This window comes from Acartia tonsa, chromosome 10 (assembly GCF_053477335.1).
Source record: "Acartia tonsa isolate MP-2025a chromosome 10, ASM5347733v1, whole genome shotgun sequence".
Classification (NCBI taxonomy): domain Eukaryota; kingdom Metazoa; phylum Arthropoda; class Copepoda; order Calanoida; family Acartiidae; genus Acartia; species Acartia tonsa.
In genome coordinates, this window is record NC_137269.1 from 30,438,956 (window position 1) to 30,458,535 (window position 19,580).

A 19,580-nucleotide genomic window follows, 5' to 3' on the forward strand; every position below is an offset into this window, starting at 1 on the left:
TGAATTTCTAATAAAAATAGAAAAAAAATTCTATTATGGCTTCAAACCCGATTAATATCTGCTGGATTAGAACCGGTTCTCAGTCATACTGAATAATATGTATCGAATCCTATTATATATAATTTTCTACAAATGATAAAATAAAAAAATATACCTAATATAAATATAAGTTTTTTTAGTCCAGTCCTTGGGTCTCTCGTAGCTAACAAAACTGGAATCCTAAAAAGAGCTGATTTCAAACCCCTTTAGCTATTTGTCCCATATATTTACTGTATAGGGAAAATATTTAGGGCGTGCACAGTTTTGACGGTTGGAGGGGTGGGGGATGAATTAATTTACCCACTCCACACTTGAACACACCTTTATTAAAAATAATCTTTTATATTTAGGTTGTCTAATAACTCTCTGATATCAAACTGGGAAAATATTGATTCATCCAGGCTTCAAAATCAACAATCAAGGTATTCTTAGTTTTTTTTTTAAATTATGATATTTCTAGTATGGCTTTGAAACCGATTAATACCCGCTAATAACCAGTTCTAATCTATAAAGAAAAAACTTGCATCTTATCTAATTATAGACAACTTTCTACAAATACTATTATAATTTTTAATTTTACTCTCCGCGGAAAGGTGTCTATTATACAAAGCACTAGATAACTATGAAATAGCAAAATAAATAATAAAAATGTATCATAATCTAGGGATGACCATGAGATGCTTCCTTGCTATAGAGAAAATCACACGGAAAAAGAAGACCAAAGTTTTCTCAGAATGATGGCCCAAAAAGAGGACAAAAATTTGGTAAGAAAACTAAACATAAAATAAACCAATCAATTTGTTGTAATTCTGCCAAAGTAATGGAAAGTTAATTTGTCTGTCTCATGAAATTTTGCGTATCTTAGCCACTTTTCACAGAACATTTTTTTTTGTCCTAAGTGTAAGTAATCAGGGATCTAAAGGGAAAAGATAATGGCCAAAAAATTAATGTACATTGTACAATTACATCCTAAATGATTACCCCTTCTGTATATTACAATTAGTGGTTGAAACGTTTCAAATAAGAAAACGTTATTATAAAACTTTGGGGACAAGTCTAATAAACATTTCAATGTCCCCTCCATCCCTGAATAATTTCTATACGTTCTATAGATATAGGATTTTTTTTTCAAAAGACATAAGTTTTCATGAAAATCAACCTTGTTTTAATATTGTTTCCAGTATGGCTTCCAAACCAATGGCTCTGGATCAGATTCGGTTCTCAGCCATACTGAAAAATCATTTACAACATCGTATTATAGACATTTTTCTACGAATAATAGAATATAAATCCTAAAATTAATACTAGTTTTGTTAGCCCGGGCATTCTGCCCATCAAATTTATCAAAACTGGTTTTAATCTTATAATTTTTCATTTTAACATCCGTGGAATGTTGTCTATAATACGATGCTATATAAAAAACTATTCAGGTACCAGTACGGAAACCAGTGGAGGAAAAGGTAATTTGATATTTTTAAAAAGAAAATAAATTCAGCATCAATATTGAAATTGCCTCTTTTCATTCTTTGATATTTAAGATATTGAATACAGGGTGTTCCCAAGAGTGTGTGCGTTTGAACGTCCGTGCAGGAAACGTATATTCGTATATTTTGCATGTTAGAATCGTCCTATTCATTCAAACATTCCCCTCAATTTCTGTACGGGGCTAGAGCTTTTAGATGCTGGGGGGCAAATCCACTAGCCCTATTATAATAAAGTAGTGAGCTCTTTTGTTCAGCGAAAAATCTATCTAACTGCTGAATCGATATGGTTCTCCTTTACAGTGAATGATCTTACAGGTCCAGGGAAGGTTTATTAACTATTTTTGAGGAGGGTATATCCATCCTTCTATCGCCCCTAGAAAAATTATTCCACCCCCCCCCCCCCAACAAAAACGTAAATTGAAAGTGAATAGTTAACCTTCCAAAACCCAATTTCCTCAAGTGTCCCTAGTGTCCTCTAGAAGCGAAGCAGTTTTATTTCTGTCAAGTAATTATATGCAGCTTATACCAACGAAATTAATTTGGTGAGGGGCAACATTTAGAAGAACTGACAACCTTTTTATCTGCCCCCAAATATTTTTTTGGATTTATTTCGTTTGTTGGCTGTACCTTATTCTTGAATTATATCTTTACTAACTTTTAATGAGTATTTTAAATTATTTCTATTTCATTTTTAATGACTTGTTAAATAATTAAATAAATTTGTGTGGACACCCTGTAAACAAATAAATATCATGTTTTCCTTTTATCCGAACATAATCCTATAAATGTTTTCTAATATGTTTTTCCATAAGAAAATAGAATTACATAGTTTTATTTGTTTATACAGTTAGGGAGTTGAATCCATTTTTATAGAAGCAGAAATATAATCTATGATTATGGTTTGGACCCTCTAAAACTGTAATCTACCCTTCCACTTTCCCCTCTCTTGGTGAAGATATCTTCAACGCCGATACGATTTTTGAAATGTAAGATTCCACTTTCAATAGAGGCGAAACTGAAATCATACATTCATGTTTACATATCAGCGTATTCATAAACATTGATTTCCTTATTTATATCGACATAATAGTAATGTATCATTCTACTTTCAATAGAGACAAAACTGGAATGATACATTTAAGATAACATATCATATATTTAAATCGACATAGTAGAAATGGTACATATTATATAGTTTATTTTTTTTATTTTTATTAGTTTGAAGTTTTTAAGAAAAAAAGGACCTAAAAATAAAGGTTGTTAACACTTAACAATCAGGCCCATTTCCAGACCTTAGTCGTTCAATGCCCCCCCCCCCCCCCCCCCCCACATATCATCTCGGCTCCTATAAGAGTTAGATGGCAAAAAAAAATTGTGCATGTTCCCTGTTCAATAATAAATTTCCGACTTTAAGTGAGACAAAGTCATTTTTCGCTTACTTCACCCTTTCATTTAACAACTTTATTTTTTAAGGTTAATTAAAAGGTTAAATGGATGTAGTTTCCTTATTTTTGAAGCTAGAACAATTTTTTTCAGAAAATGTTTAAATTTTTTATTAGAAATCTCAAAATATAAATTTTCTTATTCGTTGGCTTAACAACTTTAGGAACTTTTACTGAATTTTGATTGGTTGGTTTAACCACTACTATCTATAATACAAAGTAGAACAACATCTGTCTGTCTGTCTGTCCGTCGGCGTCCATCCGTCTGTCCCTTAAGATCTTGGTAACAACTGAACCGATTGGATTCTACTCTTCAGGGTATATACCTTTTGGTCCTGTTGTGGATTTAAGCTATTTTCTTGGGGGATGGGACAATCCCAACCCCCCAAAAATGAAAATTCCCCCCCCCCAAAAAAAAAAATTTCTGGTGTTGCCAATAAATTATGAGCGCAGTACCAGAATTTTTTTGTTTATTTTAATTTTTTAAATTTTTTTTAAAATTACCTCATCAGCCAAGCCCCTAGAGGCTAGGGGCGAAGCCGCTAGTACTTAATAACCTAACCATTCAAAATCCAATAAAAGTCCCCAAAGTTGTTAAGCCAGCTAATAAGAAAACGTTATCGTAAAACTTTGGGGACTAGTATAATAAACAGTCCATTGTCCACCTCTCTCTCTGCTAGTTCCCAAAGTTTTTTATTAACGTTTTCATTTTTGTTTGCTTAACATCTTTGGGGACTTTTACTAAATTTTAATTGGTTAGTTTATTTAGTATAGTGTCGAAACGTTTCAACCACTGATGGAAAATTACAGTAGGGGTATTTTTGGGAATGTACATCCATTTATCAGCTATTGTCTTATCCCTTTAGATCCCTGGTGGCGATAAACTTTAATTAAAGTACCTAGAGGGTTTGGACCAGCTAAGAAGGTAATTTCAGTCCAATGTTCCCTACCTCCCTGGGTACAATAAAAGTTGTCTACAGGGAGGGAAAAATGGACAAAAAATTAAATAAATTCTGTCTATAATAACATGAGAAGACAGAATGAGAAGAACAGTAGCACCCTGTAATCGTTATCAGAAAGTCCTGAACGTCCATTTAAAACATTTGACGACGCTTTTTATATTAAGAGTTAAAACAATATAAATTGATAAGATACATACAAAATGTTAATGCTTCTAAGCGACGTTTTTTACAAAAAGGGTTGGTAGAATTCTGTATGTCTAAAAAAATCAATCTTATGGTTTGCAGGTTTCTATAACTATGTCTTTTTAATATGTTCACTCTCAGCAAAACAAGGGAGGGTTTAAATTTCAACTAGTAGTACCCGAAGTTTTATAAACATTTGTTGGATTTATAAATTTGTTTACTTTTATTTAATCTTAATTGGTTGATGAAAACTGGCATTGTCAAAACTAAACAGCCAAGATTAGTTGTTTATTGCATCTGTTTTTCCAGTTTTGTTAGTCCCGAAGAAGCGAAGGCCTAGTCTAACAAAACTGGTGTTCATATTACAACTTTTTACTTTACTATTTGTAGAAAAATGTCTATAATACAATACAATACATGGTTTCAGGTATGGATTAGACGGGTCTGATCCAGCAGATAATAATTAGTTTCGTAGCCATACTGGAAAATCATAAAAAATCATGGACAGAAGGACGGACAGGCAGAAAAGTGAATTGTAGAGTACCATCGCATTTTATTCTTTCTTACTCCAGAGAGCGAGGAGATAATTGACTTCTTATTACAATAGTACACAAAGTTTTACAATAACGTTTTCTTATTCGTTGGCTTTGATTGGTTGATTACATTGTGTTTATAAACGTTTGAACCACTAATTTTAATCTACATAAGGGGTTATTTAGTGCGTCATCATTATGGATGTGCATTAATTTATCGGCCATTATCTTATCTCTTTAGATCCCTGATATGTTTCATAATTTTATTTGTTAGCTTTGCTTAAGTGAAAGCTTTTCATTACATTAAGTTTTAAGTCTTAAGTATGTGTTATAACATATAACATAGGCCAAAGTTAAACTATATCTGAGAGTGATAGGACAATGGCAGATTGGTTATCGTACCTTTTTACATAAAAATGAAAGGGTTTGGCAAGGATAATTTATATTCCATTGTCCTTTACCATTATCCCAAAGTTAATTAAATCTATAAGGCCTTTGAATCTAATGTATATGAAATATATTCAAATCTATTTTTACAGTTTTAAAGAATCCTGAGATAAGAATTACCTTTACATAAATTCAATCCACCTTCAATGAAAGCCAAAATAGATAGCCAAAATTTCTGGATTCTATTTTGTACTTCAGTTTGAATTTTCATTGGTTTGAAATAAATGCACATTTAAAATAATCTTTGCCTAAGAAAAGATAAATATACCATGCGTGATTTTATTTTACTTTTTGGGCTAGTTATTATTTCTGAGAGAAAAGTAAAAATAAGTATTTTTTTGTTGATTTTTTGGTATCAGTGCATATAAAAGGAAACGGCATTAACCTCTTAGGAATTTTTTTTATCAATTTTGAAAATTTGGCCCCCCCCCCCCTCCAGACAGAGTCTGAATTCAATCTAAGGCAAAGTCTTGGTGAACTAGACTTTCCTGATGAAGGGTAATAGATATCTGAAAATAGAAATGACGCAAATAAGTACAAATGATACGCAAATTTTGATCACAATTCTTATGTTTACCTAAAAATGCAACATATAATAATAGCCATTAAAACAATTTTCAAGCACAACTTTTATAACAATTAAATAAGAAAAATATTTTTATCATATGAAATTCGTGATCAAACACCTAATTGAAAAAAATGCAAGACATAGCTTTTATTTTAAACTGTTTTTAACCTATTTTTAAAACGATATAAAAAATATACTATGACACCAGTAGAATCAGACTGCAGAGCCTAAATTTGAATAAAATCCCGAATAAACTTTTTTTTGGGGATTTAAATATTAATTTTTACTGTTACCTTGATCATTTTGACCGAAACAAAAGGTTTTTCTTTACTTAGGTAAAATTCGTAGCTTTTAGAGTGTTTTGCTTCATAAATATTGTATTCTGGTATTGAGAAAAATTAGGCCTTATGATTTTACTATAAAAATTCACTAAAAAGTTAATTCTTTATAATATATCAACGAATTAACATTAACATGTTTGTGTTCTCTCACTTATTTTAAAAACATAAAAAACGGCTGTAAAGGGTTAAATGCAGTGTTCTGGAGCCGGAGCCGGAGCCGGGAGCCGGGAGCAGCAACATTTTTGGTGGAGCCGGAGCCGGATCCGGAGCCGTATTTTTCGTTAAAAACGGCTCCGGCTCCGGACTAGCTAAAAATGATTTTTTAAAGTAATATTATAATTTGGCAACGGTCTATTTGCATATAATAAACTGAAAAACTATTGTTACTTAACAAATAAACACACATCCTTCTACTTTTATATAGCTTTAATCAAATAAAAGCAAAATATTTTATATTATTTATTTTATTTTATCAAATTCAATAATGAAAAAAAATTGATATATTAATTTTAAGGTAGGAGCCGGAGCCGGAGCTGGAGCCGGAGCCGGAGCCGGGAGCCGTATTTCCAAATACGGCTCCGCGGAGCCGGAGCCGGAGCCGCATCAAAATTATACGGCTCCGGTACACTGGTTAAATGACAACAAATGTTTATGCAATACAACAAATTTATTTTTGTCACATATACAAATGCGTTATAAAATAAGATTATTCAAACTTATTTTTTAAAATAATTTTAAAAAGAATGTATCTTTTATGTGTATGGTTTTCATTCTTTTCATTTTAATTAAATAAAAATTATTTAACTACATTGAATTTTTTTTGAATTGTTAGGAATTGAAATAAAACAAAACTTCTTATTGGTTAGATTTCAGAATTATTTGTTTTATTGTATAATGTTAGATTTTTCAATGAAATTAATTGTTTTGGAAAAAAAAATTATTTCCAATGAACAGAGTAATGTTTTTTTATTGTATCAATATAAAGTGAATTATATAAAAATGTTCTGTAAGCCACAATATTACCCGAAGTAAAAAGAGCTTTTGCTCCGGTCAATATGATTACAGCAACACTAAAAATTAATTTTTAAATCCCCCAAAAAAAGTTTATTGGGGACTTAATTCAAATTTGTGGTGTTCTTAAGGTGGGAGGGGGATAAGTCAACCGCCCATCTACTTTTTAATTTGAGTTTTAATAAGAAATATTGAGAGAGAAAAAATTTGGGGGGGGGATTTTAAATTGGGAGGGTGGAGATACGCTCTCCCAAAATGGCTAAAAACCTTCCCTGTACCTAAAAAAAAGCTTAATTGCAAAGGAAAATTAAACAGATGTCATTCAAAAAGAAAGAAAAAATTTAAATTGGGACATTTGTATAAACACCTGTAGAAACAATAATGATGCACAAAATAGGGAAAGGAAAAAAGAGAGAGGGTAATTCAAGTTTTAAGATATCCTAAAATAGTTATGATCGCCAACTTCCTTCACCACTTTCCTTTAACCTTTCCTTCCTTGCCCTATCCAGACATACAGAGGCAAGGGTAATAGTAGGGGGGATTGAGTGTGAAGGGGAAGAAAAAGGGGAGGCGGAAAAAGTTTAAATTTTGAGTGCTGTGGCCAGAGATGTTCGTTGTCGGGTGGGTACTCAAATTAAAAAAATTTCAAAAAACTATTTTAGGTTAGGTTAGGTTATAGGCTAGGAAGCCGAGCATTGCGGCCAGAGATGTTCGTTGTTGGGGGTACTCAAATTTTCAAAATTTCAAAAAACTATTTTAGGTTAGGTTAGGTTATAGGCCAGGGAGCCAAGCGCTGCGGCAAGAGATGTTTGTTGTCGGGGGTACTCAAATTTTCAAAATGCTAAAAAACTATTTTAGGTTAGGTTAGGTTAGGTTATAGGCTAGGGAGCCAAGCGCTATGGCCAGAGATGTTCATTGTCAGGGGAACTTCTCAATTTTGAAAATATTTTTATGTCCTAAATAGGACTTGATTCATACTGTTGGAAGCATGGACCAGGCTTCACGGCAAATGTGTTGGTAAACTTCTCGGCGAAAGTGTTAGTAAACTTTACAGCGTAACTGTGCTACATTAATATTTATATGTGCTATATGTGCCCTAATCTCTGCCTTTCTCATCCCTTGTCTCTGCCCTCTCACACTCCTTCCACGCGCTCCATTCACTTCAACCAATGAGAGTGTGACTCTCATTATTTGGAGTTTTATATAAATAAGCCCATGGCTTGTGGTGCAGAACTGTGATTCTGTTCACCGGTTGCCATGCTAGACTAATGAGGCTTATGTCTCCACTTACCCTCCCTCCCACCCCGCCCTTCCTTCATGTTCAACATAATAATATTTTGATAAAAAAATCCTAAGAGGAAATTACCAAGGAAACACCCAAATTTGCCTTTATTCGGTATTTTCCTTGAAATATAAAGATATCTTAAAACTGATTGATTGGGCTTGTAAAGGAACCATTTGAGCATCTTTGGTCGAAAAAGGTCTGATTTGTGAGCATTTTTGACCAAGTTGTGGCAAAATAATAATGAAACATATAAAAAGGAAGCACACTTTAAATACTAAGTCATTTATAGTAAAAGTGGCTTATACAAGTTGAAATGAAGAAAAAGGAGGAGGAGTAATAATTAATCCCTTCCTTCCTGTAAGCAGTTTTGAAAAAAATGAAGATTTGACTGATATAAGCCAAATAAGCAAAGTTTTTCATTGATTACCTGTAAGTAATTTATCAAAAATAGCATAATTTGTTATATAAGCCAAATAAATAATAATTTTCATTGATTGCTTATATTAAATAGTGGCTTCGCCCCTGGCCTCTAGAGGCTTTGCCCTAAGAGATAATAAAAAAAATAAAGTACTACTGGTGCTGCTCATTGTCTAATGTGTTCCCAAGAAATTATTATTTTTTTTGGGGGGGGGGAATTTTCATTTTTTGGGGGGTTGGGGGTGTCCCACCCCCCAAGAAAATAGCTTAAAACCACCACAGGACCAATAGGTATATACCCTGAAGAGTGGAATCCAATCGGTTCAGTGGTTACCTAGATCTTAAGATCTAAGATGGATGGACAGATAGACATCGTTCTACTTTTATAAGTAATTTATCCAAAAAAAAGCATGATTTTGTTGATTAGCTAAATAAGCAGTAATCTTGATTGAATGCTTATACATAAGTTATCAAAAATTAGCATGATTTGGTATATAGCAAGTCAAATAAGCAATAATTTTCATTGTTTGCTTCAAAGAAGAAAAAGTATAGGATAGAATCCATGTAGAAGATTTTGCGTAGCTAGCTTGAAAAAAATTGGAACTTTTGACAGACCCAAAAGTTCATATAGCTTTTAGTAAAATTGCATGATTACATACATACATTATCCAAGTTACCAGCAATAAAGAAAAATTGCTGTCCAAATTGACTTAAACCTCAGCTTTAATACTGAATGAATTTCTGTATCTCCTAGAAATTCATGTTTATTAAAGAAAGCTTTAACTTTAAAGTTGTACCATGAAAACCTTTTGAAAAAAAAACTATGTTAAAATAGGGGTCTTTAACTACAAGACTTGCTTTTGCTGTGCTGTGGCAATGTTTACATGATTGAGATCTTTAATGAATTTAGAAGAATCTATACCTACATATATTAACCCTTACAGCTCGGGCCCCAATTCCCACCTTAATAGATCGGGGGGGGGGGGGGCTCCAAGAGCCCCCCCTCTATCTCGGCTCCTGTTACAGATAAAGACGTAAAATTTTTTTTTGGTGGTTCATGTGTCTTTTTAGAGAAAATTACTTTTTCTAGTCATAGCAGTCAGGCAGCTCCTTAGCCGCTTTTTAGCGGCCAGCCGCTAAATTTTAAAACAGCTGCAGAGCGGCCAATTTTGCAGCTAGAATGACCAAATTTTAGGACGAACTTTTATTTTTCATAACAAAAAAATTACTTTTTCTGATCATCGCCAAAAAACGGCAAATAACAGAAACCGCCATTTTCGGCGGTTACGGCGGTAAAACATTTTTTCTCAGAAGGTCATTGATATCTAAGTATTCACCAAAAAAATTTTAGGTTTCTCCTTATACACAAAAGTCATAATGTAGAAATTAAGATTTTTTTAGAATTTTTTTCTAATTTTGGTGCTACCCAACAGACTTTGACCGGACACCACGACGGACACAGACCAGATATCCTAATAAAATTAACTCTTGCCGACATATAATTACTAAACTTAAAAAGTCATGAAGTCACAGCACTCCATCTTACCTACAAAAAAAATGAGATTGAAAAAACTAGAGGGGGGGGCTCTTGGAGCCCCCCCCCCCCCCTGATCTGTAAGGGTTAAGATTCATATTCCCACACTGTTTTTGTTTTTAAGTGGAAAGCTTTACAGTAGTTTAATATAGAAGAGATTTTTAAATAAGAAAAAGTTACTTGTATCAAAGGCAAATTAATACCCTTTAAGAAACCGTGCAAGAAATAAACCGCTTTAACTGCTGAAAGACTACCACAAGTAGACCCAATACAAAAAAATTGAAGCCTCCAGCTTTAAAAACAAAAAAGTTATAGACATTTCAAAATCATATTTTTGGTACAATGAAAATTTTGAAAGTTTTTCATTGCTAATAATAAAATTTTCATTATTAAAATACGTCGCCCAGAAAATTATAAGCTTATTTTTGGCAGAAACTTAGGATGCCAGTAACTGATAACATTTTTACAATAAAAACACCTTTCTTTATAGTCAAAATCATTAAAAAAAAATTCAGTTTAATTTGCATTGTATTGAGAGTAATGTAGCCTGAGAATGCTAGCCTTTAGGATTTCTAGCCAATCAGAAGTCTGAGTCCATGCTAAGTACGCTAAACAACCAATCAAAGCTAAGCATCTGTGTTACTTACATTAGTTTCATTTTTTCCTGCTATGATTTTATGCTTTTAAACGCAATTTAAACTGAATTTTTTGACTATAAAAGAGGGTGTTTTTATTGTAAAAATGTTATCAGTTTCTGGCAGTCTAAGTTTTTGACAAAGATAAGCTATTAATTTTGTTTTTGAAGCTGGAGGCTTCAAATTTTTTTTATTGGGTCTACTTATGGCAGGCTTTCAGCAGTTAAAGAGAGGTATTTCTTGCAGGGTTCCTTTAATATTCCATTTATTAATGAATTTAATTCAAAAATTTTAATAGAAACAGATTAATTACAATTTTGTTACTTAGCAGTTTATTAGAAATATAGAAAATTATAGAAATATTTATCCTACAATCAAGAATCAGATAACCTGTAGAGTCATATATTAGCACAATTGAAAAAGGATATCGATTTGGTCAAACTGGTCCTATAATCCATCAACTCAAAAGAGAAATTCTAGAAGATAAACACTTTTTCAACCATATGATTTCTAAAAAGCTATCTTTGTCTTAAGAAATGCAAATTTTATCTCTTTCCTGTAAAAATTTTTATATATTTCTACCAATAACTTAGCAAGATTGTTCTTCTGCAGTTATTCTATTGGCTGATTTAGAGATGGTGTCTCTAAATTTTCTCTATTCTTATAAGTAAAGAATCCTATACCTCAATGGGTAAGATCAAAAAGAAAACAAATAAAACACAAAGACAAGTTAACCAAATTCAAGTCAAATCACAACTGCTGCATTGATTTTACATTAATAAGATTTTATTTGCGTTACAAAAGTATCTAAAAGTATACTGAGCACAATTTACAGAAACACATCTTATCTTTCTGTATTCAAAGTAGAATTGCCTTCTATATTCGTTGAATTTGGTGTTTTCACCTCAAATCTTTGAAATTAAATATCTGCCAAGTAGGAGCAGCTAGGATTTTATTCTCAATAGATTCTAAATGTCTCTTGGTCCTATTTGAACACTGCATTGTCCGTTATGATGTTAAATTTTTTTATAGTTTAACCCATTAGTGCCGAGCGCCACTTTTATGGGCCGATCGAGCTGAAAATCTCAGAGAAACTTTATAATGGTAAAAACGGAAAACATATTTTTTTGTTTTGCTCTAGTGGCATGCACAGGAAAGTTGCAAAAAAAACGGGTTCGGCATGGCCATAAATGCATAACGGGCATTTTGACCCGTTTTGGGCGGTTTCCCCGGGCATTAAAACCCGGTTTTGAACACCCAAAGTGAGATGAACACTTTTTAGACCTTGGATACGATCCGTAATTGAAAACTACACAACCTCATGTAATCTATAGAGCTACAAGTAATATACAAAGCGATTTATATCCAATTTAGTGTTTCAGTTATAGGTGCCGCCGTTTATGGTTAAAAAAACTCGCTTCTTAAAGTTTTAAAACACACACACTACAAAAAAAGAACATATAAAAATTGGGTAATACATATCAGAAAACGAGCATAAAAATATTGGAGGACACATATAGAGATTACTAGGGTATACTGATTAGGGTGGCTCAAGAATAATAAATCATAAAAAAATATTTAATGGTTGAAAAGTTAAAACCGGGTAATAAAACCAAATTTATGGCCGTGCTGAACCGGGTCATAATAGGGTGTAAGAAAACAATAAAAAATAATAATTTGAATAAAACAAATTCACAAATAGATGTACTTGTCAATAAACATTAGATTTCACAAAAAAAAATCAGCGACTTTACAATAAAAACAAAAAAGTTAGAAGGGGTATTTTGAATTCACCAAAATTTTCGTGGTTTTCAAATTTTGTTGAGCTATACAGGCAAACAGAAGTAAGCAAAACTGCCTACTCCAGGGGGAAATGAAAACTAGGGTAGTAGAGGGGGGATTCATACTGAGAATGATGCAATTTGAAGACTGGAAACCATTTTTTTTAACATTTTCTGGAACCGGGTGGAACCGGGTTTTAATACCCGGTTCGTCACTAATGGGTTAAATGAGTAAGGCAGGATATGAACGTTTGTTGACCAACGAGTTGACCGACTTCTTGCTAACCAAGTAGAATAGTAGACAGATCCGAAATGATTAATGCAAACAAATGTGCATTTGACTCTATCATAGGCATGTAACTACCCAACCCAGGCCCACCATTTGAACTACAAAAATAACTCACAAGGCTGTTAATGTATATTAAAGGAAAGAAAGGATTGTGTAGAAATGTTGTAAAAGTCTAGTAAAAAAGTTGATAAAAAGTTTGACAAAAAGCAAAATGGTAAAAATATAAAAAGATATGAGATTTCAAAATTAGTTAAGGAAAAAGTTTGGAAAAACTGTTTGGAGAAAAGAGCCCCCTACCCATTTAAAAACAGAGCTTCATGATGCTAGGGGCGCAACCACTATAGTCTACAATATAAGGTAGCGAAGGATTTTAATTTAAAGCAAAATATTTAGGAAAAGCAAGTTAAAATTACATGATGAGTTTTATAATTATTTATAAGTAACAGGGTGTCCACTTGTGTGGCATGAATGTCAGTGTGTGTGCTCTGAGGGATCTTACTAACCAATAACCAAAAAAGTATAATAATATTTTTTCTAGTGGCAATTTATCATAAAAGGATTGTGAATGATACCCTCAAATCTTTGTCTCCCATCCTCCCCCTTTCTCTTATTCATTATCTACATTTGATCCATATCAAGGTTTTTTGATTTACAGTGAATTGTTGTAGAACAGAGCAATATCTATAACTCTTCTAAACCCCTCTCCCTAAATTAGAACAGAGAAACCAGTACAGTACAAAGTATCCAAAAAAGATCCATTTGCATTAAGTAGGGTGAGGGGGGGCATAGACCAATAAGGAGTTAATCCAGTAATTATTGACCTACTTTCATAAAATGACCTTTATCTCCATGTTCCTTTTCAATGACAGAAAAAAACATAGAAGCAAATTTGTTTGTTATTAAATTAATAAAAGAAAAAGTTGGACAAAATTTTTTTTTTTTTTAATTTTTCAGTAGGTGTTAAAGATTGACCTACACAAAAATTGGTAAGACCTAGAACTAATCCTTAAAAACCTTTTTAACTATGAATTGTCTGTACTTTACAAATTGGTTGAGAGCTTTAAAATAGAGTTAATATTTTTTTCAAAAATGACCAGAGTTGGTGATGGGGCATTTTCAGGTAATTTTGAAAAAAAATTAAAATTTGATTTTTAAGGTCAATTTTCAGGTTTTCCAAAATTCAATATGGGTTTTTTAAGAATTAGGCCAAAAAGTGAGTAGGACAGTGTTTTTTTTTCTGAAAAAATTTAAATTTTTTAAAGAAAATTTTTGCAAAAAAAATTAAATTTCATGTCTTTAAAAAAAATGATTTTTTCATTGATTTTTTTAGGTTGAAAAAAACGTTATTGGTTTGGCCCCCCATGTGGGGTATTAATCGGTAACGACTTTGAGTCCTATTATATCAAACTTCTTAAAGTCCTAGGATAACCTGATAGTCTTTTCTGTAAGCTTTCAAATGGTCTTGGTTTTATTAGAAAATATAAATATTTTCCCTTTTTTTTTCTTCAAAAAACTGAAAAAATTACCGGTTTAGCCTGCCCTCACCCTAATGCAAAAAAATTTAGCTCTTTCATTTTGTACAAAAATAATTAAATATAAATTTTTGATTAATTGTTTATAAGAAATTAATGAAAGTTTTTGTTTATTAGGCTTATATATCAAATCATGCCATTTGTTGATAAATTACTTTCAAGAAATCAACCAAAATTTTTGCTATTATCCAAATCATGGTAATTTTACAAATAAATACTCATAATCAATCAATAAAAATTATTGCTTATTTGGCTCATATACCAAATCATGCTATATTATGATAAAATACTTATAAGTAATCAATTTGATTGATTGATTGATTAGCCATAGTTTTGTATGGTTTTGACCTGGAGTAGGCTGAGACACTTTTCCATAGAAATAGGACTATCAAGCTCCATGTTCAAGCACATTATGACTTGACTTGCTATCTCATGAGATCTACTCATTATTACCCTAACCTTGCCGAGTATGGCAGATGTCCCAAATTAAGTCACCGTAATGAATGACCCTCTCCAAAGAGGAGCTTGGGTTAAGGGTAGAACTGATTTTAAGAAAGTGACTATTGGGTATCCAAACTTACTCAATAATCCCCTTCTTACACAACCAGGGGATGATGCATGATTAATGTTGCGAATGAGAAATTAGAGCCAACATATGGATAATTGAACTTGAACTCTCACCACTGTAGCTCAGTGTGCTACCACTAAGCATGACACCCCTACTAAGTAATCAATGAAAATTATTTGACTTATATATATACAAAATCATACCTTTTTTTTTTTAAAATTACTTATAAGCATTCAATGAAAATTATTGCTTATTTGGCTTATATACCAAATCATGCCTTTTTATGCAGGGAGTAAGGGAGGGGACAATGGGCAATTAATTCAATTTAAGAGTTTTTGCTGAAAAGCAATGAAAACCAGATTTATCAAGAAAATTTTACCAAAATTGTAAAGGGACATGGTAACCTAATTTAGAACAAAATTAGTTCTAAGAAAAAAATCATTTACTTGAAAATTAAATTATCAACACATCACAATGTAGTAAACATTCTGTTATTAATCACTAGAAAAATCTTGTTTAGAACTACCTCAACCCTTCTGATATATTTATAACTGACCCTAATTTCAAGCGGTTCTTAGATTATTTAATACATAAATATCACAGTAGAGTTTCTATACATGAAAAGACATTTTCTTGGGAAAAAATATTTGTCAAAACCAGCGATAAATAACAAACTTTTCTGTCTGCATATTCAAAACTAGCTCAGCTAGTTAGCGGGGCATTGATGCGCAAGTCCCCAAAATCAGTAAGAATCTGCTGTATTCGTGCACATTCCCTTTAAGCCAGTCCCCAAAGTCTGAGACTCCTTAAAAATTGAATACTTGATCCATTTTCCTTTCCCTTACTCCCTGCTTTTTATGTTAAATTTTCTATAAGCAATCGATAATAATTTTTGCTTATTTGGATTATATCAGCTAAATCTTCAATTTTCGTCATAAACTGCTTACAGGAAGGAAGGGATTAATTATTACTCCTCCTTCTTTTTCTTTACTTTAACTGATACAAGCAACTTTTACTATAAATGTCTAAAAATTTATTTACTCCACCCATTTTTAACTCACAAATCAGACCAAATTGTTCAGTAATTGATCAGTAATTTACCACAAAAATTCACAATTAAATAAGCAATTAACCTCTTAGTGCTTACTTACACGGTGAGAGATTACTAGGGAAATATTAAGATGAAATAAATTAAACAAAGAAATTACAAATATATACAATTGAATTAATTAATAAACGACTTTCTTAAAATAATTTTGAATACTCATTTGATACCCTTTTTAAAGTATTTTTTTTTTAAATAAACAAAATATCTTTTATATACGCTCTTTGTGTGTTTTATTTATTTAGTTAAGAATATACAACAATGTTTAAATCATATATAAAATCTATGCTTTTTTTCACAATTGACATAATTTTAAAATAGTATGGTACATTTCTATTATGTCGATGTTAAAAAAGTAATGGAAGATTACAGAAACATAGATATTAAAAATATAAACCATGATTCCAGTTTCGCCTCTATTAAAAGTGGAATCTTACATTTCAAAAATCGTATCAGTGTTGAAGATATCTTCACCAAGAGAGGGAAAAGTGGAATCTTACATTTCAAAAATCGTATCAGCGTTGAAGATATCTTCACCAAGAAAGGGGAAAGTGGAAGGGTAGATTATAGTTTTAGAGGGTCCAAACCATAATCATAGATTATGTTTCTGCTTCTATAAAAATGGATTCAACTCCCTAACTGTAAGCCTTTTATACTTTTAAGATTATTTTTATATTTTAAATTAAGAACACAAAACTTAACAAAAATAGCAATTAGATATTTGTCTGGTATGTGACAATGTTGGACGTATGGACAGACTAGTTATAGAGAAATTGTTCCTATATTCTTTACTATCATATTATAGGTCGAATCATCATCGCCCCTGGAGCCACTGAACTTCGCCAAAGCTGTCAAAAATCCCCCACCTTCTCCGGGTAAGTCCCGTGGGGTTGTGACTGGAACAGCCCCAGTGGGAGCACCATCCTCGCCCTACAGGGCGCCCGCCTTCCGTCAACAGAATAGTCCAACCAAAGGTCAATGGAGAAATGCAGCTGTTGTCCAAAATAAAACATCAGAACCGGTTTTAAATGTACATAATTCAGAACCAGTTCTAACTGTACTTGGAGGCAGAGAACCGGTTTTAAGTGTACACAAAAGCAATACAGAACCGGTTCTTGACAATATGACAGATACAGTTCATAGTGTGACAAATAACAGTTCAGAACCGGTTCATAATGTACACAAAAGCAGTACAGAACCAGTTTTACGACATATTCCAAGTGAGGAGACACTAACCAACAGAATTCAGAGTGAACCTGCCTTGAAAACTTACAAAACAGACAATGACAGTGAATTGCCACGTGAAAATACAATCGACTATTTTGATGACGACTTTCGGACAATTAATGTTACCTGTGAGGGTGATGATAAACCTAAAAGTGTAAATATAAAACAGACTTGTAATGATACTGATGAAATTTGTGACAACGAAAACAAGGAAATACTTGCTGATAATGATTCTGAGACAGAGAAAGGTAAATATATTTTACTACCCAGTTCGTAATGAATATTAAGGCATATGCTTGAAATAAAATTTAGTCTTTTTAGTCTCAATGTTATTCATTTATTATTCTATTTTTCTTATTTATCTCAAACCATCCCTTCTTTATGGCTTTTTTAAAAAGGTGTTCTGTTTTTACTTTAACTGTTATACTTAATTTATTTTTAGAATTATAACTATTCGTTCTATAAGGTTTAGATACTTGCGTAAGCTAAGTATGTTTTTTTCTCCTTCTAAATTTAATTTCGTTGTTGGTATCTGGGTTTCAGGCATCTATGTACACTAGGATATATAAGTTGGAAGGAATTTTAATGTTAGGAGGAGATTTGAAATCTGCATCAAATTTTAAGGATTTTATTATAAAATTAGTTTTTGTATAATTCTATATCTAAAAGCGAAAATACAATTTAAGTTAATTAATTTTGACCAATAGGATAGGTGGATTAGAAACTACCTGCGCTCTAATTGGGTGAATGATGTGCGCCACTTAAGCTTCTCCAATCAGAGCGCAGATAGTTTTCAATCCACCAATCACAGATGTCAAAATTAATTTAATTAACCTAAATTCTATTTCCGCTTTTAGATAAAGAATTATACAAAAAACGAATTTTATAAAAAAAAAAATCCTTAAAATTTGATACAGTTTTCAAATCTCCCCATAACATTAAAATTCCTTCCAACCTATATATCCTAATGTACACAGTTTTTTTCAATTTTAGGGCATGTACGTTGTACATTGTACGTTTTGTAAAAGCTAATCTTGTTTTTAGGTGACGCTATAAAAGAAGAAGAGTTAGCTGACAACGACCCATCCGAAAATACAATTCCTACTGAAATCTGTGATACTAACAAGGACGATGACAATGATGATGAGGACGGGAGCGGGGAAGACAAGAAGGGGAAACGAGTGAGGAAACGGCGCAAGCACCAGAAAAAGCCCCACGTTCCCAGATTTATCGGGGTGGAAGAAGTTTTTGTTGAATGAACATAAATGCTACCCAAATTTTTCAAAACCTAAATGGTTAAAAGATCATGAATAAACAAGGACACCTCAGTTCATAACTAGCGCAGCAACAATAAGCTAACAACCCTATTATTAAGTAGGTAGTAAATTTTTTTTTGTCTAAGATTTAAGTAACAACTGAACAAAATGAGTTCTTTTAGGAAAGATTTACATTCGTCCCGAGTTGGGTTCAGAGCCCCTAGATGCTACGGGCGCATACGCTAGGTAGTGTCAATATAATATAACAACAATTAATTTTTTTATATATTTTTTTAAGTTTTAGTCTTAGACTGTCACATAGACGCAACTATTAAAGTTATACCTAGAGTATTTGTGCTACAATAAAAGATGCACTTTTGTTAAACTTACGAATGGAAATTATCTTGATTTTGGGAATTAGTAATTATATTATATACAGTATGTTTTTTTTATGAGAACTTTTTTGAAAGCAATTTTAACCTTCTTATAGTTATCAGAATTTAATGATTAATAACTTATTTTCTTCGTTTTTAAATGCAATTAATAGAACATTAAAAAAATATTACAGTTTTTGTTTTAAAAGTACAGTAAAATGTAAAATTTAAAACTTAGGTGTCAACATCTAAAAATGGTTTTAGCGCATTTTTCTTATGTTCAAATCTTCTACCTTTTGCAAGAATGGCTGCAAAACGCTTCAAAGTTGATACAGATACTATTGGGGACATGTACTAGAATATATCAAAGTTTGCAGGTCATATCTCAATCAGGGAGGGAGTACTGGCCCCCCAAAGTCGACTACTGAAAAACCCGATTTTTTTCTTGCAAAGGGTAGAAGATTTGAGCATAAGAAAAATGCGCTAAAACCATTTTGATGTTGTCACCTAAGTTTTGAATTTTAGATTTTACTGTACTTTTTAATTAAAAACTGAAATATTTTTTTA

General features: G+C 32.1%; 1 protein-coding gene across 6 annotated transcripts in view; it reads left to right on the plus strand.

The window, feature by feature from the left end:
- Positions 1-19,038, plus strand: part of LOC145329839 (serine/threonine-protein kinase/endoribonuclease IRE1-like) — a 60,428-nt gene extending 41,390 nt beyond the window's left edge. For 4 of the 6 annotated variants that reach the window (XM_080174263.1, XM_080174266.1, XM_080174262.1 and 1 more), the window contains exons 31-35: positions 390-461; positions 704-803; positions 1,470-1,499; positions 16,962-17,631; positions 18,428-19,038. In XM_080174263.1, the coding sequence (XP_080030389.1) occupies positions 390-461; positions 704-803; positions 1,470-1,499; positions 16,962-17,631; positions 18,428-18,642 (1,087 nt within the window). In that variant the 3' untranslated portion in view covers positions 18,643-19,038. The remainder of the gene's footprint in view (positions 1-389; positions 462-703; positions 804-1,469; positions 1,500-16,961; positions 17,632-18,427) is intronic. The other 2 variants (XM_080174264.1, XM_080174265.1) reach the window with 2 other exon arrangements.
- Positions 19,039-19,580: the final 542 nt, after the last annotated feature.